Source organism: Eptatretus burgeri, chromosome 16 (assembly GCF_056783735.1).
Source record: "Eptatretus burgeri isolate ZD-2024b chromosome 16, Ebu_testis_v1, whole genome shotgun sequence".
Classification (NCBI taxonomy): Eukaryota; Metazoa; Chordata; class Myxini; order Myxiniformes; family Myxinidae; genus Eptatretus; species Eptatretus burgeri.
In genome coordinates this window covers 19,969,797-19,993,350 of record NC_140976.1, presented here as the reverse complement: position 1 = coordinate 19,993,350, position 23,554 = coordinate 19,969,797, and the positions used below count along the sequence as shown (strand labels likewise).

The 23,554-nt window shown below is 43.0% G+C and overlaps 2 protein-coding genes across 9 annotated transcripts in view; one reads left to right on the top strand and one right to left on the bottom strand.

The window, feature by feature from the left end:
* NPAT (nuclear protein, coactivator of histone transcription) overlaps positions 1–12,719 on the top strand; it is an 87,862-nt gene extending 75,143 nt beyond the window's left edge. For all 7 annotated transcript variants that reach the window (XM_085860688.1, XM_085860684.1, XM_085860683.1 and 4 more), the window contains 2 exons: positions 1–736; positions 885–12,719. The exon at positions 1–736 is cut by the window's left edge and continues 513 nt beyond it. In XM_085860688.1, coding sequence (XP_085716814.1) covers positions 1–736; positions 885–968 — 820 coding nt within the window. In that variant the 3' untranslated portion in view covers positions 969–12,719. The remainder of the gene's footprint in view (positions 737–884) is intronic.
* Positions 4,658–23,554, bottom strand: ACAT1 (acetyl-CoA acetyltransferase 1). 2 transcript variants are annotated; one of them, XM_085860693.1, is made up of 12 exons: positions 23,304–23,554; positions 22,749–22,793; positions 20,658–20,775; positions 18,355–18,450; positions 18,013–18,113; positions 12,072–12,215; positions 11,669–11,819; positions 6,074–6,169; positions 5,822–5,935; positions 5,634–5,698; positions 5,279–5,436; positions 4,658–5,030 (listed from the first exon to the last, which is right to left on the bottom strand). In XM_085860693.1, exons 1-12 carry the CDS (start codon positions 23,349–23,351, stop codon positions 4,910–4,912), a joined length of 1,257 nt encoding a protein of 418 aa, XP_085716819.1. In that variant the 5' UTR covers positions 23,352–23,554; the 3' UTR covers positions 4,658–4,909. The 2 variants fall into 2 exon arrangements, with proteins under 2 accessions (XP_085716819.1, XP_085716820.1); XM_085860694.1 differs by lacking the exons at positions 4,658–5,030; positions 5,279–5,436; positions 5,634–5,698; positions 5,822–5,935; positions 6,074–6,169 and adding exons at positions 6,873–7,479; positions 9,166–9,232.

Sequence of the window (23,554 nt, the reverse complement as noted above, 5' to 3'; positions counted from 1 at the left end):
TCCAAGGATGGAGAGGCCTGTACTCCGACAAGTGGTGGATGTTTACGATCCATACTTGTGCAGCGAGTTGAGTGAGGGTGCAACGTTGCAGGCATCAGCTCCTCGGCAGAAACAGAGTAGCAACGAAACAGGGGAAGCAAAAGCTGCAAGTTCAAAAAACAGTGGATGCAAGAGTGCGCAAAAGTCTGTCAATCAGCAGAATGTCAAAAATGCACAGGCTTCAGTTTATTCGGCCATCACTGGCACTCCAACTCGATCAAGAAAAGTTGCAGGTGCTGATGGGCCCGTGGTCGAAAGATTGCGGAGACAGGCGACCTCTGGAGGCCTGGCTTCCGCTGCTGAAAATGGCACTCCGAGGCGCAGTGTAGAGAGTCCTGCCAGTGAAGCGAGCAGTGAGAGTAGCATCAACATGGCTGCTCAGACCCTTGTGATACTGTCTCGGGCCACCACAATGTCTCAAACCCCCAGCAAAGATGTCAAAAGCAAATCGCCCAACCACCCCGAAAAGGCAACTTGTGTGGAAGCCGCAGCAGCTTCAGGGTTATCGAGACACGGAGGTGAACGAATGGACACCGCAAAGAGCGATGAACGGTTACAAGCTGGGATGAGGGAAGCCGGTGCTGAAAATGCAATTGAGAAAACGAACAAGAAATCCAGAAAGAAAAGAGCATGGAATGATTCCAGTAAAGACATTACTGCCCATGAATCTGCGGTATCCAAACGTGCAAGTCATCCTGTAAGTGTCTCTCATGGTGGATTTTAAGTGTGCACTATGGATAAAAAAAAAAATCTTCAAAACTTGTTTTTCAGTTGATACCTTCCAAATACAGCGATACGACTTAAACCCAACCTTGTCCCACCCCCACCCACTTTTTTCACTCCAGAAACACAAGAGACAGAAACTGGAAGCATTTCCTGCAACCACTGACTTGGACAGGTTTTTGTCGCAGCTCAGCTACATGGAATGACGGACATTTCTTTTTCCTCCAACCAAAATATCCCGAGACCACGGTGGGGCAGCGTTTTCCCTGTCATACCTGTGCAGAAAGCGTATGTGCGAACATTTATTTTTCATGGTGTCCTTTTAGCACAACCACTGCAAGACTCGGCTATGGTTTTTATTCTTCGCTTCTATAAGGAGCGCGTTTTGCTGACTCGATTTTCTGCTCCAGCTACTATCGCTCCAATACCAGACAACCTGCCATGTCCAAGTGGCCATAGTTCGATCGGTCCGAGGTTTTATTCCCGGCTTAGTAATTATTGTGTTTTGTTGAAATGAATGAAATTGTATTTATTTTTTTGTACTCCTGGTTCCAAGTGTTCTGCTTCAGCTGGTTTGCACTGAATTTGTTGTTTTTTTGTATGAAAGTCGAGCTTACTGCGACTAAACAAGTTATGTGAAGATGAGGGAAGGACGTTGTGAAGCATCGTCCATGTTTTCTGCACAATTAAACCTCATTCACCCAGAAGAGTAGAAATTGTCAAAGCACGGCGAGGTTCAAGACTCAACGAACGCATCGTTCCCAGTTTGGTTTACACAAGTCAGTGTTATCGTATTTCCACCGCAGCAAAATTCCCTGAAAAGGGGAAATAGATTTAAAACAATTACTTCATCTGATTCGACCTTTTTTTTTTTTCTTACGCCTTGCATCCTTGTCTGAAAAACAATGTACCACTAAGCATAAAATGAATCGTAAATTTCCCAGTTCCATCATCCCTTAATGCCAGAGCGCTAAGGTAATAACATGGCTCTGATTCAGATTCAGGCCAGATGGCACCTTTGCTTACCTAAAAGCAATAAATGAGGGCTTCTTTGGGATATTGGCAAGAGCACAAATGATAAATGCATTAAATCAATTTATAATTTTTTTTTAAATGATATGAAAAAATATATCTATAAGTTATGGAATTGTAATTCCCAATCCGTTCAAGTGGAGCAGTGTTAGACCGAGTGGTGATGAGGTGGGAAGAGAATGACCAACACTATCACCTATCATTTTTCCAGACATTATGGGTCAATTGGGCTCTCAGAATTACACAAGTCTCACTGTAATGGAGCAAGCGTGGATGTCATCAAAACCCCCCCAAAAAACTGATCTGGCAGAAATTGTGTTGTGGAGCCAGGCGTCGGTTGCGAGCACGACTGCTAGGTGGAGCAGTAGGGTCGACTCTACCGAACACCAGGAATTGAGATCGTACCTTTCGGAAAACTCCAAAAGGTACGGATCGCTTACAAGATCGCGAATCGCCAATAAATCAACCACGTGGGAGAGGGTTATCTGCCAAACTTAAAATACCTGGAGGCCCACGTGGCGAGCTACCGAGGATTCACACCCTCGACGGCACTCGTCCGGGACGAACCGTATGCGTACTCGACCCGTGCGGATGGTAACTGAGGTCCCGTCGGTTCAAATGTACAATTTGCCGCTTCCAAAATTTCCCAACGCACACTGTGCTAAGCCAATGAAAGAAACACAAAAACGAGCCGAAACATTTAACACGGGATTTATTTATAATGGGGAGGTGGGTGGGGCGGAGCACGCAAGGAGCAGAGTTATCCGATTATATGAAATGCAATGCACAAGCAAAAGCACTTATCCAGTTTCTACTTCAAGAAGGGCCCCAGGGACACACACGCGCACACACAGACCCCAGAAAGAAAAATGGACCTTCCCTCTTCGTGCGGTTTAGCAGAGACGAGCGAACCATACCGGCGTCGAGATGCGACCAGCACTCAATCAGACCACGCGCTCGAGCTGACGGAGAACCAGACTCCAGCGACAGTACGAGATGAGAGCAGACGCCGGCGACAGGACGAGATGAGAACAGACGCCGGCGACAGGACGAGATGAGAGCAGACGCCGGCGACAGGACAAGATCAATCTCCTGACGTTCGTCCAAAAATCACCACCCTTTTCTCTCGGAGGGAGGGCCTCTTTTCCTGACCACTCACCTCTTGATTGGCCGGAACCATCGCGAGATTCCCTGGCCCTCCATTGGACAGACGCACGGTAGGCGGGGCAACTCCCACCCTTCCCCGTTTGTGGCTCCGCCTACCTCCTCACCTCTGGCAGCATGCTTAATGGCGATCGTGTTGAGTTGGAAATGGGGAGGGTGAGACGCCCGCTCCTTGCCAATTGGCAAAGGAGGGACGCCATGCCTACGTTAGACTCCGCCCACGCGCGCGCTTGCTGGCTAGCGCGTGAAGAATGCTGCGAGCAGAGTGTTGTTGCTGTAAGAGCGAAGATGGTATGGATGTAAAAATCCTAACTATAAAAATAACTCGCAGCACATGTATGCAATTCCCATTAGACACAGGTAGGGGGCCCTAACTAGAAACACACACTTATCGAAATAACTAAGCTACGGGGACGGCTGTCTGTCTGTGTGCACAAGGCTTCCAGATTCGTAACAATAGTACCACCTTTGGTGGTAGCCAGCATTACAAATAATCTTCCTTTATCTTGTGATGTGGAATATTGGGCCAAAAAGGATCCACGAGTAAGTTACCACAGTGCTGTAAACGAGAGAGGAGCGCACTCAAAACTGGCAGAGCGAGGTGCTGATCAGCACATGTTCTCATTGGCTGAATGTGCAGCTCACAGACAAGAGTGATGCACGGTTCCTTTTCTTGTAGGAGACTTTGAAACGCTTGATGGATTTAAAATGTTTTTTTTTTAATACCTCTGCTGATGAAGTGGTCACAAGCGTAATGTTTGAGGTTGTCCGTCCGTCCGTGCTAATTTTCTGTTTTCCCTGCAACCGCTTATCTGATTGACACAATTTCCACATATCTCGGAAAAAAAATTGAAACTTGGCACGCAGCAAGTACTCCCCATGGGAAATTTTTTTTTTTAATTTTTTTTGACGTCATAATTGCATGCTTTTTATCCAATCATGAAAATTGAGGGTCATCTCGGGCTAAATTGTATGGGGGCAGGGGGGGATGAGTGGTCACATGGTTCAGCAGCTATTTTTTTAACATAACCTCAAATCTTCTTCAAAACAGCTGAACAGATTGAGGCAAAACTTTACAGGTATAGTAACCTGTCCATGAAGAACAAAAGTTATCCACCTTTTGATGTCATAGGTCACATGGTTTGACAGCTCTGATATTTTTGAAGAATTAACCTTCAAAAAAACACCAGAACAGCTCGAAATAAAGGGGAAACTTCACCCACAGGTTACTCAAACTTTGGGGATACCAAGGTGTTCACAAAGAATTCATAGGTCACATGGTCTAGCAGCCATATTGGATTGAACGAAAATCTTAAATTTTTCTCTTGAACAGCTTCAATCAATGGGAAACGCCAGTTATGATCAAGTAGTCATGGTGAATATATGTTTTAAATTTCAACCTGATCGGACACATGTTCTGGCAACCAGAATTAAATATTTTGAATTTGAGTTCAGGGATTCAAATCAAAACTTGGTACAAGTATGTATAATGATGTAATAGACAGGGGTGGAGGCATATCTGTCATTGAAGAGAGCCCTCCCAGTATGTATATATATATATATATATATTTACCATATCAAATTTCTGGGAAATTCAACTAAAGTTGTATTCTTCTTCTGGGTGGTGGTGAAAACTCTTGACGTGAGCAACAGGACGTTCGAGTCGACATTTTTCACAAAGCAAGCCTGGACAGGTCACTCACTAATGTAGGAAGTTGAGCACAGTGGAAATTTCCACTGTGTTCAATGGTGTATTTATTTAATTTCAATGATAAAGGATGAGAGAGAAATTAAACTATCAGATTGAAAAATTGTTTAACTTTCACTTCCAACCGTTATACAATCGCATGTTTAAGAGGACATTTGGTATCTGCCGGTAATATGCTCCGGTGCACGCACACATTTTATTTTTGCCTGGCATCGGAGGACTTGAGGAACCACCCTCTACCGATCAATATTTCTGCACAAGGAGTGCGGAAGCTCCTCCACCACCATTGCAGATGCCAGCCATGCCATACTCCTTCGATTTCAAGGCATTAACCAGATGTCCAAGAATACGAGCACCAGACATGCTGAAACATTGTGGAAGGGAGCGTGTCAGAAAGCAAAATTAAACTTGTAATTTGTCTTGTCTTCCTTGGGCCCTCCCACTTATCCAGGGCAATTTAAATTGATTGTTGGTTCTGTTGAAATCGTCAAAAATGTTGCAGTGCAGAATGAAAAACAAAACGTCAAGAGCAGGTTTAGCCTTTGAAAAATTTCTCAGCCTAACAGCATAGATCGTACGACAACGAATCGCCAAGCTGATGAATGGTCTTACCCGATGGGGTGTCCAAGTGACACTGCTCCTCCATTGACATTGACTTGGCTGGGTTCAAGCCCCATCATCTTTATGTTAGCAAGAACCACTACACTGAAAGCTTCATTTATCTCCCACATGGTCACGTCATCTTGTTTCAGCCCACATGCCTTCAGTACCTGTGGAGACGGGGGAAGAACAAACAAAGAACCTCCATGTGCTTTGGTTCCAGTTGGTTCTACTGAAGAGCAGAGTGTGGGTTCTTGGTTCGTCTTCCCAACTGGTTTGTTCAGGTGTAAGGTGCGGTTTGGGTAAGAGTCATATGGAAAGTATCAGTTTCCCCCATTCATCAGAAGTGAAAGCCCAAAATGGTAACCTTGGGCATCGCATGCGCAGGGGCCACTGGGAAGTCTATGGGATCGACAGCAGCATCTGCAAACCCTGCAAGAAACAAACTATCAACTATGATCAATTCTAGTCAGAAACAAATTGAGCATTTGCCTCAGAAAACCCATGTGTTTTTTTTTTTTTTGTGATTAAGACCAAATTGCAAAGGTGACGCACCAACGATCCTTGCCAGAGGTGTGATGTTCAACCGCTTGGCAGCCTCCACGGTCATGAGCACCAGAGCAGCGGCACCATCATTTAGCTTGCTTGCATTGGCTGCTGTCACCGTACCTATGGACATTGGAGACCAAAGTGGACATAACCTGTGAAATAAAGTCTGACAGGCTCTGTAAAGTGTTTCTCAAGGGATATGTTGTTTCATTTCACTTGCCGAAGAAAAACCATTTCATTGGTGTTGCATAGACATACCGTCTTCTTTCTGAAATACAGCTTTCAGCTTGGATATCTTGCTAAAGTCAACGCGTTTGTACTCCTCATCTTCAGATACCAGTCCATCTGGTTTTTCTGCAGAGGAAGTTATTTTTCGATCAGGCCTTAATGTTAAATGCTCCATTTCAGTATGGCATTTCATGAAACGTCGTCACCTCTTATATTAAGATGTCAACAAGCTTATATTGTTATAGATTCGACGGTGAAGGTATTCGCACCCTACTCTTGACAGCCAAAGGTTGAAGATTCGGCGTCGCTTAACAGCACCGCCGTCTCCGGGGTTATAACGCCGGCTAGTTTGGCACAGGTCTCGGGTCACGCGTCTCGGATCGCGATACCAAAGTACACCTGGGCCTTACCAGTTGGGGAAATAAACCCAGTCTGTAGCCGGGGTCTGTCAGAGACCGAGTGAAATCTGCCTATCCATGAAGGACATGGTGAAACGTTATAGCCCGTTTGGTTTTAAATACAAATCGAGCGCATTGTTCCTTTACACGGCACGAATAAACTCAAGGCGGCAACTTTCATCTGAATCAGCCAGATTTATTGGGGAAACACAACACAAGCAAAGCATTCACGAACGTTATCATTCATCTACCACCCACTCTGAACTAGGGAGCTACGGATACGGGTTTCGAAGGGGACCCTAGCGAGAGAAACCATAGACAACATGCAGACAAGACACGGAGTACTTGGTGGTGTCTCATGGACGAGAGGAAAAGTGTCGAAGGCACGAATGCGGCTCGTGAGAAGCTGATTTCAACGGATTTGAGCGCCCAAGCTCGAGCACGCCGGGTGGCAAAATGGCGCTCGTACTCCTATTCTCAGCACTGCTTGCACACCGGCGTGTCAAGATGGCGCTTGTTTTCTTATCGGCACCGCTTGCGTACACAGCCTCGGCACGTCCAGCCCCTGTAAGGTCGACGGCACAAGGCAGTCAGATCTATGGTGGGTTCCAGCTGGTTTCTCACAAGGTCCAGGATACAAATCCAGGCCTGGCCTGTTCACCAGACGAGGTCAAATCTGGGTGTTGGGCTCCGCAGGCGAATTGAAGGGATCACAAGACGTGTCGAGCCGTGCAGTGAGTAAGGACAGTCAGAGGCTCCGTGACTGGACTCCGGATGAACCTGTCTGACCTCATAAAGCCGATCGCAGACTCACACAGCCATCCCCAAACCAAAAAAGCAGCCAGTTCCTTTCGGGGCGGGCCTTTTCTCTCGAAGCCGATCGCAGACTCGACACCAGCTGTTTCCTTCCTTTGCTTTTTTGGGCTAGCCACCTTTTGGACCGCCTCCGGGGGACCCGTGATTGGTCCATCGCTCGAGACTGCAGCAGCTCTCTGCCAATGGGTTGCCGGCAAGTCCCATTGACTGACTGTCAGGGCACTGGGTGGGGGCCGGTTTGGAGGGGAGGGGGGAAAGAAGAATAACGGCGCCTACACCACCACTGTATGAACACTGGACAGCCTGCTACACCTCCCGACACATGTAACGTCTGATTACCAAACAACCTGGCGAAACATGCATTTAAGGGGGGATCTGGGCTGATCCTATATTTAATAACCCACTTAGGGCCATTTCCTCAAAGGGGCAATCACAAGATTTTCATTTTGGACAAAGTACATTTGTCATAATCCTTGATCAAGGCCAGCCTCTGTTTTAGAATGATAAACCGAGCATGTTTTACCATTTCTTGTGTATTTACTGCATGGTTTTTGTGCAAAATAATTCCAACTGCGTGAAGAAAGAAAAGAAAGTTAAGCTGGTTGCTCCTGCATTCCATGGAATCCAAAGCTCTCAATATTTTTGAAACTTCTTTGTCTGCTTTTTAATCCGTTCTCCTTTGGCCACCAACGATCCTTGCATCAGAAGGCTTGAACCAACTACTGGCTGCCTGGCAGCGATCTGGAATTGATTAGCTGTTGGTCTGACAAATGGAACAGGTCTTTCAATCACAGAAAATTTCAGCTGCACCCTATTGCTCAGGAAGGATCTCCAGATGAACCCACCTGTCAATTCCCATGGTCAGCCACTGGAAAAGGTTGTTTCTTGACCTTACAGGAATCACAATCAGCCATGACCTCTCTTGATCACACCACATTGCAAACCAAAGCCAGCCACAATCTGAGCATACTCTTGTCATGTCTTGAGTAATCAATCACTCAACCTAAAAGTATTTTGTATGTCACTCAGTGAAGTCCTGCTCTCCCTTATTGGCCAACACCGGAGCATCACCGCAGCATCCTTATTGGCAAACACCGCAGACATTGGTCTCCTGGATTCCGTAGAATCCAAAACATTTTTTTGAAATCTCCTCAACTGAAGCCGATTGCTTACATTTGACAGGATGGTGGCCTCTACCGCTTCTCCTCAAAGTCAACTCTGGACCATCAAACTCTTCCTCAATCCTCCAGAATATGCATTTTTCTTTCACCCTCTCTGGGTTAAACTACCGAAACACTCCACACACTACTCTTTTGTTACTATTTCTCATGGTAGTAGAACTGCTTTCCTAAAGCTGAGCTGTTCCTTTCCAGTGCTTCAAAAGTAGGTAGTGTCATCTCCCATCTATATGCACCATTTTCTACCCCACCTCTCCCAAACCATTAACCCAATCATCTTACTTGTAGGTTACTACGTTTCCACCTTTCATGTTCACCTTTTTTTTTTTGCAGGAAGGTGATGGCACAGACCCTCCATATATTTAAAAAAACACAAGCCCTTGAAAATAAATCGAACAAGATACAAACTTATAAACCTATAAGGTACCTACCAATTATCTGAAGGATTTCACATTAAACATTCGTAAAACTTTTGAACAACATTCGCTGAGCTACAAAGCTGACCGATCCAAAAAAACCCATTTGTAAATAATATTTTCTTACAGCCAAACTCAAAGTTAGTTTAACCTCAGGACTTGATTTAAACATGAATCGACTGCATTTTATAATGCGAGGTTCATGGTTACTCAATTTTCATAACTTGAAAGGATTCCATGGAATGTTGACTTAACTGCATAAGTACGCATTGTAATATGAAGGGAAACGAGGGGTGTGTGGGGCAGGACAACACCTGTCAATCAGTCTGGTGGAGGCAGGGCTGTGGTGACGATTGCCTATTGCCCGAAGGCCAATCACACCTAAAAACAGGTGTGGTTAAAGGTGTAATAAGTCCAGTAGCGACAACAGAAAACCACTTTGAAAGACAAGTGTGGTTAACGGTGGAATATTAAGTACGGTCCAACAACCATTGTTGTCAGATGTACAATAAATATAATTTTATAAATCTGATAATTATCACAGGTGTGACAGCACATGCAGAGAGAGAGCAAGACCTTTCTGCCACCCATAAAGCTTGCAGGCATGCACGTATGCAGTTTCTCATCACTATAATGTGACAGACATTATAAAACCATTTAAACCGTGAGCTCATTGGACGTTCGGCTCCCCCACCTTGGCTCCTGGCAGAAAAATCTGGCCGCTCAGGAACGTGGAGGTTTGAATAGCAGCCGGTAAAAAGGCTGCTCGGGTTCAAAGGGTTAAAATTAGTTTGGCGAATAAAAATGTATACGTTTCTTTTAAATACAGAAACGAGTAATAAAAAAAAGTTTAATGCAAGAGGTTGTAGGGATGGGGTGCCAAAAAGTGTATAAACACAAGGTAGAGATGATCACAAGAAAATATCATGTGAAACCATCCCTCCATCATTATTTGAATGATTGTCACCTGAAAATGACACTGAACATCTTTCTCGATTTGGGTTCACAAACACTTGCTGAATCGTGTGTGTGTTTGCGATTGTCAATTCTTATCTCCACAATTCAGGTTTCAGAAGGTAGAAAGGAGCCCTCCCAGGACTCAAAATATCTATCTTCAATGAAGGATCGTGATTCATAGCTGAAGTTGTGTTCTCAGAGTTTTGACCCGAGGGCTTTTATCAGGATCGGCACCGAGCCCTGGACAGCCTCCAACTGTAGTTAATTTGTGGTAATGTTCCCAGGGATGGTTTGGAGGATATTTATCATTCCCATTGCTACAATTATGTGTGCCTGGTGTGGGCTTAATGGTTAGGGTGGGAAGCTGGGGATCCGAGGGTCCAGAGTTGAAATCTCACTCTGCCGTTGAATACCAGGTGGGGTTGACCCATCCAGGATTGTGCCCAATAGCCAGGAGACTGCTTCGGTAGCACTGATGCTCTTTAAAAAGTGTGGTCCCAATGGATGGATGGATGGCTCCAATTATCATTGGTACAATTGTGGTGCACTCCAGCTTCCAGGATCTTTTCAATGTATTCTTGAGGTCTTCATTTCTGCATTATTTAGACCAAAATCACTGGGTACTGAAACCTCGTGTGTGTGTGTGGTTTAATATTTCACTGGTCAGATGAATCATGGAAACTATCAACACTCATTGTAAATGGATGCAGAGATGGACACGCAACAACTATCACCCCTTGCACGCAAAGGGAAAAGTGTGGTTCAGCAATCGCTTCACTTCTCTCCTTCCATTTGTCTACAAATATCAGTTTATGATCGGGGAACAACTTGATTTACATCGAATTCGAAAATGATCCTGAAGTTTTACAGTACTTTGGCTCACAAACTGCACAGGCACAGAGAAGAGTGACATAATTATTTTACTCTGTCTGCCTGCCGAGCAATCAAACAAAATTGAAAATCATTCCAAACAGGAAACTTACTGTCAAGGACATCATGATGGATGCAAACAAACACAAAACTAATGTCGCGTGTTCGGGTGGTGTAAAATCGCCACTGCATCAATGGTGGTAAACTTTGGAATTTATTATTTAAAAAATATTTAAATGGAATTATGTACTTGACCACAAATCGCCTTACTACCGCTTCCAAAAACCACCAGTTTTGCAGTACTTGGACATGTTAAATAACATGGTGTGGAAGACTAACTGCACAATGGTGGTAAACTTACGGGTATATATATATATATATATATATATATATATATATATATATATATATATATATATATATATATATATATATATATATATATATATATATATATATATATATATATATATATATATTTTAATACAACCTTGAAAATCAGTATTTATTTTAAATTGAATTATACATTTGGACACTGCATGGGGTAAGGTGTTCTATGAACTCTCCAGTTAAAAGAAAGATGTAGGGATGGTTCCACATGATCATCCCTCCCTTGTTTACATATATGTTTTCAAATACCATCCCTGCATCATTTTGCATTTTAAAGTTGTTTTTTTTTAATAATTTTTTTTTTTTTTTGAACCACCACCATATAATCTGCTGGATCCTAACAGTGACATTTGATTTTTTTTTCCATTGAAAGAGATATTGGTCTTGGGAATTGGACGATTCTCCAATAAATGGTAAATAGTTTCATCCAATAAGAGAAGGCCTCACACCCTGCTATTTGATTTGAGGGTAATAATTAGCCGAACCAGGATGAGTAATTCGCTCAAAATTCTCCAAACTGGTGAACAACAACTCAAAAGCATCAACAACCGATACCAAGTTAACCATCATCAAGCATTCTGTTGGGGAATAAAGGCTTACCTTTTTTCTGTATGGTTACTGGCACGATCTCTTTGGCCAGTAGGCCACTCTGCCAAGCAGCTTTGCTTCGTTCATAAGATGATACGGCAAAGGTATCCTGCTCTTCGCGAGATATCTTGAACTTCCTTGCTGTGTTCTCTGCACAGTTTCCCTAGACACCACCAGAAATGATATCCATAGAAACAGCCCCCACCCCTCTTGGTATTCCCCATATCTATATTTATTTATTTTCAATTTACTCCCCCCACCCTTCTGAAACGGTTCCTGTGCATAAACAGATAGCCCCTATGGTCAAACTCCCTTCCCTTCCCTTCCACAAGAGCACACACAGTAGGGTTCAAAGTACTGGATTTTGGTGAAGAGCTATAATAGTTGCAAGATTTTGGAAACACCATAAATGTACCATGTGGAACTTGTTGTAGACATCTGTGAGCGCATCAAAGGAAATGAGGTCTTCAAGTGTGACGCGACCATAGGGTGGGTCTTCCCTCCGCATGATATATGGCACGTTGGACATGCTTTCCATCCCACCTGCCACCATCACGTCCTACATGGTAGTGTTCAAGCCAGAACGATGCTGATGAACAGGTACTGAGGAATGGATTCTCAGAATTTGCATGAACAGTATTAAACTTTGGACAGCACACTCAAAATTGAAATGAACCCTCCCAAGCTGCATTTGAGAGTACCCCCCCCCCCCCCAACATTACAAAGTAAAACGTGCTTTACAGAGATCACAGGCTTTTGACGCAGCACAGTAAACAAGAGCCCTTACTCTCACCTACGTAACAATGTGTTGCCATATTGCTGGTATTTACACGGTTCGTACGGGTCCTTAAAACCCATAAAGTCCAACATTTCTGAGTTGTACAATTCAAGTACTTAAATTTCAGGAAAATGTTCAAAAGTCAATAAAAATCCGATTTTCCTGTTATTTGGTGAAGGGCGTTTCATTTTCCTCGCACTAGCATTCAAAACAAGGACAAATGTGTCCACGAGCAGCGTCCTAAAGGTTTTGTCGGCTTAAAAAATTTTTTTTTTTTTTTTTTTTTTTAAAAACAACAAATTCCGATATTTCCTCACGTGCCTTAAGCCAATAGCGAAACGCGTCAATGTATTTACGATATATCGTGTATTTACGAAATAAATAATGTATTTACGAAACTACAATACGATAAATGGAATAATCTTTAAATAGTAACGTGAACTTTTCGAAACTTTAAAGCAAATGTCCGAATATATTTAAAAGTTCATGATAGACGCTCTCAAAAGGCACCGTCTATGTGAGGATGTGTACATGTGCTCAGTATTTAAGGAGATCCGGATCTTGTATGTACAATAACCGAGTCCGAGAGATTAAGGTTTTGTCTTCACAAGAAGAACAAGAATAAGAAGAACAACGCCGAGCTCTCTATGAGCAGTGTTCGCTACGTGAGACGCTGCTAAAAATGATATTTTATTGAAAAAAACTGTTTACCGGTTAAGCGGCATGGTCGCATTTCATTCCCGCCCGCCCTCATGCCAGAGCACGTGGCTTTGTTTTTGCGCGGCTGCCGAAGTGGTCACGTGTCTGCATTCGGGTCATCTCGGCAAACTTCGGCCGCCATTGTGATCGCTGTCATCACGATAAAAGAGCTGAACAATACGCCTATTATATCCATTATCATCGGCATTTATAGAATTTGTTGACCCAAATTTATATGCACGATACATCAAAGGATGCCTGGACAATGCTATTTCCAAGCTCCCTGGCTTGATAAACCGGAATTCAAAGGATGGTTGGAGAAAGATCCCAGATGTCGATCTTCTGCTCGTTGTCGTGTGTGCCGCAAATCTTTCTCTGTGAAAAGCTTGGGAGTTTCTGCCGTCACCGTCCATGGTAAAGGACAAAAACATCTACAAGGTGAGTGAAACTGTGTTTGCGTATTCTGATATATGATCAACGATCTTTTGGGCATTGAGTGATTGACCAAATTGTCTCGCAGTATGCATGGTATCTGGTATGTATTTGATTACAATGTAAATACTGTACATACCTGGTACTTTTCTATTTTTCAGCTCTGAGGTCTGTGGGTTCAACTTTGGGTGGAATGGGAGATTATTTTAATACAGGGAGCTGCGACAACCTCAGATGCAAATCCAGCACGTACTTCCCTTGCTCCTCGGCCTGCTGCCCCTCAGGCTGCTGCTCATCCTGTTCGAATGCCAGCTTCTTCTAGACCTGGACATGGTGGAACACAGATTCCAATAGCAGAAGTGTTGTGGGCAATGAAATGTGTCGAGTCGCATTATTCCTTTCGTTCATGTGAGGGAACTTCTGATTTATTTAAAAGGATGTTTCAAGGGCATCCTGTTGCCGAAACATAATGTAGATATCTCTGCCAATTCGGGCTTGCTCCTCACTTCTCTTCTCTTCTAAAGAGTCGCATAAATAAAGACAGTGAATATGTTTTGCTGTTCGATGAAAGCATGAACACAAAGACTAAAAATAAACAATTAGACATTCATGTCAGACTTTGGCACCATGACCAAGTCCACACTAGATACCTAACATCACAATTCATTGGTCATGCTGCTGCAACTGATTTATTGGAACACTTCAATGCATCAACTTCTAATCTACGTAGAAGTGGTTTGTTGCAGGTATCTATGGATGGCCCTTCAGTGAATTGGTCTTTTTATGACAAATTGGGGAAAGAAATTAAGAATGAGTGTGATATGGGCCTGATGGATATTGGGAGCTGTGGCCTCCACGTCATTCATGGGGCGTTCCAGACCGGTGCTCGTGAGACTGCTTGGGATCTTGGTGATATTCTCTCCAGTCCATACAACCTGTTTAAAGATACCTCTGCCAGGCACGATGATTTTACTGATGTAACTGGGTGTAAAGACTTCCCATTGAAATTTTGTAAGCACAGGTGGGTTGACAATGGTCCTGTCTGCAGCAGAGTTATTATATTGTGGCCTCACCTGAAGTTATTTGTTGAAGCATGTGAAAGCAAGAAGAAGCCGAAACCAACCAGCAACTCTTACAAAACTCTGCATGGTGCAATGAATGATAAGCTAGCTGTTGCAAAACTGTCTTTCTTCAGGTCAGTAGCCAGTGCAATTGAACCATTTTTAGCCTTGTACCAAACAGACAAGCCAATGGGTCCCTTTCTTGTTCATGATATTGAGAGACTTGTCAGAAATTTGTTGGAGAGGTGTGTTAAGCCAGTTGCATTACAAAATGCTTCCACTGCATATGACTTGTTAAAGCTGAATCTTGAAAAGGAAAGGGTAGAAAACAAAGATTGAAGTTGGTTTCAAGGCTGAAAGTGAACTGAAGTCCCTCCTGAGAACCAAGGCCATCAGTGAACGCCAGGTGTTTCAGGTCAAAGAAGAATGTTGGCTATTTGTGGGGCAATGTGTCAACAAAATCTTTGAAAGGTCTCCTCTTCAGTATAGTTGAGCCAGAAATATGGCTTCTCTGGATCCCAAGTTGATGGTGACTGATCAAGAACACTCAAAGTCCAAATCCAAATGCCTGTTGGAAAATTTGGTGACTGAACAGAGTTGATGGTGATAATGTAGATATGTTGGTTGCGAGTTACAAAGAATTACTGCAGGATGTAGCAGGGTATGAGCTGAAGTCTTGGTTCAAGGACTTCAAGGTTGAAGATGACAGGGTAGATGTGTTACTCGATGAATGTGTGGGTAAAAACAAGAAGTTTGAGAAGTTGTGGGGGCTAGTTCGTAAAGTGCTGCTAGTTTCCCATGGTTAGGCGTCTGTCGAGAGGGGTTTTTCCCTCAACAGACAGAGGACAACCTGGGTGAAGGCATGCTTGTGGCACTGAGGCAGATCATTGATTATTTTGTACTCAGCCTCCAGTTCTCGACATAAATACCATCAATATCTTGAAGAAGAGAAAAGAAAGAAAGGGCAAGAAGCCATCCAAAGAAAACGAAAAATGGATGGTTTGAAAAAGAGGAAGAAGGTGTTGGAAACTGACATAGGTCTGACCACATTGTCAGAAAAATATGCAGACGAGGCTGAGGAAAAAGGTGGCAAAACCAGCCACAGTCTTCTGGTAAAATCAAATGCTCTCAGACACTCTGCCAATCAAAAACAGGGGGAACTCAAAGTTCCAGAACGAGAAATTGAGGAGAAGGCTAAATCCTTGCCTGCTATGTCCTAATTGGATATTACAATGACATGGAGCTTACAAAATGTACTGTTCTGTAGTGTAGAAGCAGTCAGGAGCTGCTGCAATTTTGCAGGTGGCAGCACCGACAATAACATTTTAACATAACAACACATTAACATTGAGTGCTGCCATCTGGAAACTTGTGACTGCTCCTGGCTGATTCTACAGTAACTGTGAAGTGAATTTGCCAATTGGCTGTGTGGCGCATTGTGCCTTGTTGACTGAATAAGCTCCTGCTGTGTTCTGTATGTTCATTATTAAAATAGATTTTTTGTAAACTTACTATCTTTGTTAATTTCTAGGTGACACCTCAATTTACCCCTGGAATTTGCAGGATGTGGTCCTTAAAAAGGGGTTATTTTAGCCCTTAAAAAAAGACATCTCAAAATAAGTGGGAACCCTGATTTAGCAATCGGTTCAAATTAAAAAAATACTCCCGAGCGGGAGTGCCGGTCATCTCTGCCAGAGGTCGAAAGTAACTCTGTGCCAGACTGGAATAGGGGCAGTTCATAAAGTACGTACGCTCTACTTCTGGGTTTCAAAACCACCCACCCCTCTCTGTATGCAGGCTCGTGACCACCCACCCACCCCCCTCATACATCGCTAATCCCTTGCAAAGCCAGCAGTTCCTTATGAACAGATGTTTGTAAGTCATGACGATGCAGTCCCTAGCGGTGTAATTTACCTTTTTTCTTTTAATATCACAGCACGTCAATTTTGAAAATAAAAGTACAAATAGACATTCAAAACAATGTTAATGTCATAAATGAAAGTAAGTGTGCATATAAACTCGTGTTCATTGTTTTAGTTAAATCTGACAAAAGCTTCAAATGTAATATTCGTCTCAGAGAGTTCCGGTTCTTAAATTTTTTTAATACTTTTTTTTTATATGTACTCTATGAACGGCCCATATGGGGAATCACAACGAAGTTTGAAGGGCTATAAAATCGGAACGAGAGCAAATTTCAAAAAAATGGCTCGTGTTCTAGATAAGTCCATAGTATCTGAATCACTAATAACATTTGATCTCTCTTGATAAATGAGGGAGGAGATACGATTTGAAATCGACGATTTTCGCAACTTTGACAGCCTCGTGACGTTGAGCTCGACCTTGTAAGTTATATCGTTGTGCATGTCTCATCGACCTCTATCCATTCCACTATTGGTTATTTGTCTCCACTCGGTTTGATTGTGGACAGACGGACGTACAAACGGACAGACTTCGAGACGGGTTATTAGGTCATCTCTGAGATGATAGAGATGACCTAAAAATTGGTAGTGGCCAGAAATGAGCCCTGACATAGACCCATTTCAACAATGCTAAGGTTTTGACCGACACTGCCCACTGAGCAAGAGGTGAAGGACAACCCACCACTGAATCTGCACTTATGGAATTGTGCAAATATTCCACCCATCGACCAAATGGGACAGTGTGAGCGCCCCAGAATTAGTAATCAAACAAACAGTACCAAATTGATAAACCTGTTCTCCATACAATCCCAACACTTTTTCTAACAAGGTGTACATACAATAATTTCAGACCAGCCAAAACCCCGTCACAGATGGATTCCGTTCATTCAACCACCCTCACCAGCTCAACAACACTCGAGGGACATGGACTGGACAGGGCGTGCTTGCCCCCGCCTACTCATCCCCCACCCCTGCCCCATTCCCCCCCGCCTCCCACCCCTCGCCTTCAATTTTCTTACCCCCGCCCAAAAATTTAATCACCCCGGCCCCACCTCTCCACTCCCCGTCTCCCCCCATCTCTTGATTCCACGCCCCACTTGCCCCTGCCCCCCTGTCCACTCATCCCCTGCCCCATTTCCCCCCCCGTCTCCCACTTTCAATTTGCTTACCTTGCCCCCCGCCTCTTCACTCCATGCCCCCGTCTCTTCATCCCCCACCCCCGCCTCTTCACTCCTCGTCCCCGTCTCAACGAAAAGTGTTTATTCTGCTTCAGAGTTGAAAGTTGACAATTGCCACTATGTGCGATGCACTCTTACAGGTATGAAGTTTCTTTCAGTCCAGGTCACAGTACCAAAAAAAAAATGACGCGACCGCTAGGAGGAGCACAAAATTGGTCCTTCAGTATTAATATATAGATTTTTATCGCATGCAATTCATGCCAAAAGTTCAAATGAACACATTCCCTACCTGATGTCCACACATGAGTCCTTGAGCTGCCAGCATGACCGATTTGAGCCCCGATGCACACACCTTGTTGATGGTCGTACACGGGGTTGCAATCGGGAGACCTTTTGGAGGTGGTTGCGGGAGCAGTTATGGAAAGAAGAACGAAACTCACAAACTTGTTACTTTTAGCTCAATATTTTTAATTGCTGGTTGAAGCTGGAGTGCGAATTGATGAAACCATGCACAAGTTAATAGGTTTGAAGATTTGGATCTTCATTTTAACTGTGCTGGTTCTGAGGCAAAAATAAGTCAACATGGTAAGTCCATTGGGGCATTTCTAATTGGTGAGGATTTCTCTCTTACCTGCCCCAAGTGCAGCCTGACGAGTAGGTGCCTGGCCCTCTCCTGCTTGAATGACATTCCCCATGTACACCTCTTTTACCTCTTGTGGATCAATTCCTGTGAAGAGATGTCAGCACTGGATGTGACCTTGATCAGAGACTATGTGTACCGTGCTTTGTCATCATATACAGTCCACTCTAGCCAACGAAGCTGTACTAATAGGGGGCTATGTACAAAACTCATCATTCCTAATAATTTAAGTTGCATCTATTGCTTTGACTGTTTAGCAGATGGCAATTAAAACTTGCCCCCATTTGTTTACGACTTTTCTGTACATTAGAATTGGCTAGTAGCAACTTGAACCTTCAAAAAGACTCACAATGAGCATGGTGATACGAATGGCATTTAAATATTTAATAAAAGAGAGAAAACTGGTTGAATTTTTAATGTACATTACAAACACAAATTAAATGCTCGTTTGTGTCGTATGCCCCAATGCTGGGATATGAACAAGCACCCTTGGAGGTAAAGCTGGATGAAAGCGATAAATGAGATGACTCGGTGGAGCGCATATCTCTGCTCGGCTGAACCGTTTAAGTTTTGTCGTCCAATGATAGGCCGGATCTGCATCATTAACCAAATCTAACCGGGTTGTGCTCGTCACCTAACCAACTCATCTACCTCGTTTTGTCAGAATCCATCCGCAGATTTGAGCTATTGTGCTGTACTGTGCATCATTTTTGGTCCCATCTCTCGATGGTGAAGAATCATTAAAAAAAAAATGATCGTATCCAGATTTTCACCGAAGTCGAATGCACTTGTTTTTGTCACCTCCCAAACCAATTTTTATCCGAATCCTTCAATGGATTTTTGAGATACCGTGCCATCGTTTTTGGCCCAATCTCTCAAGAATGAAAAATCATTTAAATAATTCGTGTTTAGATCCAGATCAGCAAATTCACCAAAATCGAATCAATTTGTCCTTGCCAAGCAACCAACCTGTCCACACAGACAGACAGGGATAAAAAAAATAGAACCTCCATCCATCTTTGGTGGCAGAGGTAACATGAGTTCATTGAACACATTACCCCATGAGAGAGAGAAAGAGAGAAAGAGACATAGGTGGGGTCCACGAGCAGCAAATTTGATTCGTTGTGATGATGTAAAATGCTGTAATATTTTGTCCTGCTCAGCGGAAGGTTTTTGAAAGTGCCAAAACTGCAATTTGTGGTCTACAGTGTTCAATTTAAATAAAAGACATTAAAAGGTTGTAAAATAAAAAAAAATCAGAAGGTTACCGCCATTGATGCAGCGACTTTTACACCGCCACCTCATTTAACATATTAAAATAATTAGTTATTTGCGCCTGTTGTACGTCTCATTCATGACGTGTTTAAAAACTAAGTTTCCTGCTTGGAATGACCTTCAATTCTGTTTGACTGCCAGACAGGCAGACAAAGTAAAAAGATTATATCACTCCTCTCTGCAAGTGTGCTATCGAGACAAATTCAGAGACAAAGTACTGTTAAATTACAACTTTGCTTTCTGATGCATGTTCAGAACATAACATTCCCAATGAAATCAATTGCTCATCGATCATAAATTATGCCTGGTGTTGGCTTAATGGTTAGTGTGGTGGGCTTGGGATCCTAGGATCCTGAGTTCAAATCTCGCTCAGCCGTTGAATTAATACCAGATGGGGTTGACTCTGTCTGTCATCCTTCCGAGGTCGGCAGAATGGGTGCCAGTTTACTGGTATCCTGTGTCGGAGTGGCGACCCATCCAGGATTGTGCCCAACAGCCAAGGGGACTGCTTAGACAGCACCAACGCTCGACACAGAGTATGGTCCCAATGGATGGATGGATCAATTAACATTTGTGGACGAACAGACAGAAGCGAACCAATTGCTTAACCCCACTTTTCACTTCACATGCGTGGGACAATAAAAAGTCCACGGTGGAAGAGCAGCAGACATTGTTAGCCAATTCTGACAAAATATTTAAGCTCCATTGCATGCAGAATACAATGTGGGTTGGTAGAAGCCCCAGTATATAGCGGAGAGCATTACTCCAATGAACTGTGTTCAGAACACGACCTTTTGGACTCAGCTGAGAAATATCCACCCAATGGTTTGTTTTATGTAGATCAGAACAAGAACCCAACCCCCTCCCCCAAAAAAATTAAAAAGTACTAGATTTAGATTGCTTGAAACTTTACAAGAGAAGTAGCCGAGATTATACAGTAGGTGCTGCAATGATCATCTTAGATGCGAACAATTCCCAGATTTACATCGTGGGTTAACTGGCTATCTCGATAGTCATACCTGCTCTTTCAATGGCTGCCCGGATAGCAATGGACCCCAGTTGGGTAGCAGGAAGTGAAGACAAGCTGCTGCGGAAGGAGCCAATAGGTGTCCGCACTGTGCTTGCAATCACCACCTCCTGAATTGACGACACGAGATGCACATCAAGCACGTGCTATTCGTTTTGCAATACCTGAGCAAGCAATTAAATGGCAAAGTCCATAATAGCAGGCAATGGCACAAGGGATCGATGATGAATACAAAAACTGTTCAATCTCGCCGTAAATTACCATTCGTTTTGGCGAACAAACCTTTACACAAGTCAACAGATTGATGGGATTTTGTAGTCAGAATACTGCCAAGGCTCTCACAAAGGAAAGAGTTTGAGGGAGATCATCGACAAGGTACCAATGTCCATCTATTTATAATAATGCACATACATTTTGTCTTGTGGACCATGCTCGAAACTGAGCTGCGGTGCTGCCATGCCAGTTTCTTTGGTAAACGATACATTCCTGGATGGGTCGCCACTCCAACGCAAGAATTTGGAATTTGTTCAGGGTATCAGCGATAACTCACCTACTCTTCATGAAGAATGATGTGGGATCTTTAACATTCACCAACTAATGCAAGCAGACGGGATGCCCAGTCCATCCGAGGGACGGCAAACTTGATTAATTGCCTTCCACGTGAAACACCATGATGGCAGTTTATAGCGAGAATGACTCTCAAACCCAGGCTAGACTATAGGCTATGCTGCCAGCCCCATATTGTCTCGTTTCAGAAATTAAATTCACCACAATATTGAATTATTTGAGGGTCCTCTGTATAATGACAGTAGATCATAACCTGGCAGCATGGTATCATGTTGTATACAAATGTGCAATGAACAAATCAACATTTCATTTAAATAGACAGTCTCTGAAAGGGAACCTTCACTGTAGCTTAAAGACAAAAAAAACAAACAAACAAAGGCTCATTTTTCATCTACTTATTACATAGGAATAGGCCAGAAGAAGAGAAAAAAAAATTGAGAAAAGGTCGAAGGAGAAGGGGATGGTGTGTGCAAGGAGAGGGAGAGGAAAGGGAAAGGTTTGGAGGAGATTGTAAGTAAGAGGAAAGAAGGAATGACTACACATGGAGTGTATGGGGGAAGGGGATTTCAAAATTTTGAAATACATGTGTGTACAAAATAAATAGGACCCCAAAAGCTCCGTCTTGGTAACATATATTGTATGGGTTACGATTTCTGCTGTCCAACCCGCTTCTACAGGAGTCGGGCAAACTGCCCAACCGCACTCACACACGGCTTATATTACAGTACCAGTGGGCCTGTTGGACAAAATTTTCATTGGTCTTCATGGCCTTGAAGCATACCTGTCTGCTCTACTGCTTGAGCATGAGCTTGTTTTTCACCAAGCCCCGATGTGCTTTGGACCATGGTGGGGATTATACGTTCATTATTATGATTGCCAAATTATACTGTAATTATTGTTAAAACTATTAGTATTAATAAATTATTAGTGTCTGCCATCTTGGTTTATTGTATTATCTGGGAGGAAAAAAAAAAAAAGAAAACAGTATAAATAGATATAATAGTATATACAACTATTTTACAAGGAGCCAAGACAGTGTCCTGGGATTTATGGCTCACCCTGCAGAGTAGCACTCGGTGGAGCGCACAACTCCACCGGGCTGAACAGTTTACGTTTTATATCCCAATGACAGGTCGGATCTGCATCCCCAAAATCTCATCGGCTTGTTCTTGTTACCTTCTCAACTCATCCACCAAGTTTCGTCCGAACCAGTGCACAACTTTTTGAGATGTCGTGCTTTATATCATTTCTGGCCCAATCTCTCAATGGTGAAGAATCACGACAATTTTTTTTTTTTTTAATCGGATCCGGATCTTCACCAAAATCTAATCAATTCGTCCTCGTCACAATTGCAACCTGTCCACCAAATTTCATTAGAATCGATAAATAACTTTTGGAGATATCGTTCTCACAGACAGACATCGATGTCAACATAACCTCCGGTCCATCACAGACAATAAGCGAGTCATCATGATAAGGAGTGACGTCACACGTCTGGTGGGTTGAGGAGACTCACGTGGAGACCACGAGATGGAGTTCGTTTCACAAAGCACCTCCAAACCTGTCACAGACAACAGTAAACACGATGGTCGTGTGAATATGAAGAAAATGTTAAATAAATACTCATATATATACTGTATATAAATAAAAAAATAATTAATTAATAAAGAAATCAAAAATAAATAAATAAAAATAATCAAAAATAAATTAATAAATAAAAAAAAACAAATAAATAAATAGATTTTTTTTTAAAAAATCGAAAATAAATAAAAAAAGAAATCAATATATATGCATATATATATATATATATATATATATATATATATATATATATATATATATATATATATATTAAAACGCGACCTACAAAACAAGTCCCCGAAATGACCTCATTAAAGCACACCGACTCGTTCAAGTATGACGTTCACGAGATGACGTCGGAAACCCAGGTTCGGAAGGTTAATTAGGACAGTCTCCTCACTTTCCTCATACTCTGTCCGGAGACGATCGGAACAGCACTGACCCGAACGTTGTACAAGCGGAGACAGAACAATCCGGTGGAAGTTCTCACCGGAGGTCGGAGGTAGTTCGCAGTGCGGAGGGACACGGAGAGAGCCATGAGGAAGGTCGTGAAAGAAAGGGAAGCACGCTGATCGAGAGGAAAGATTATAATTATAGTCCACTGCACACGGTGTCACCGCTTCACCTCAAACCATCAGCCTCCTCTTCTTCTTCCTCTTCTTCTTCTTTTACTACTTCTTCTTCTTCTTCTTCTTCTTCTTCTTCTTCTTCTTCTTCTTCTTCTTCTTCGTCGTCGTCTTC

What these genes read in the sequence shown, in the direction of transcription:
- ACAT1 (XM_085860693.1), bottom strand. Translation starts at nt 23,351, where the DNA reads ATGGCTCTCTCCGTGTCCCTCCGCACTGCGAACTACCTCCGACCTCCG. An exon ending in CTCCATCTCGTGGTCTCCAC is followed by an intron (nt 20,776 to 22,748) that starts GTGAGTCTCCTC and finishes TCGTCAATTCAG; the next exon opens with GAGGTGGTGATTGCAAGCAC. An exon ending in TCTACAACAAGTTCCACATG is followed by an intron (nt 11,820 to 12,071) that starts GTACATTTATGG and finishes GGTGGTGTCTAG; the next exon opens with GGAAACTGTGCAGAGAACAC.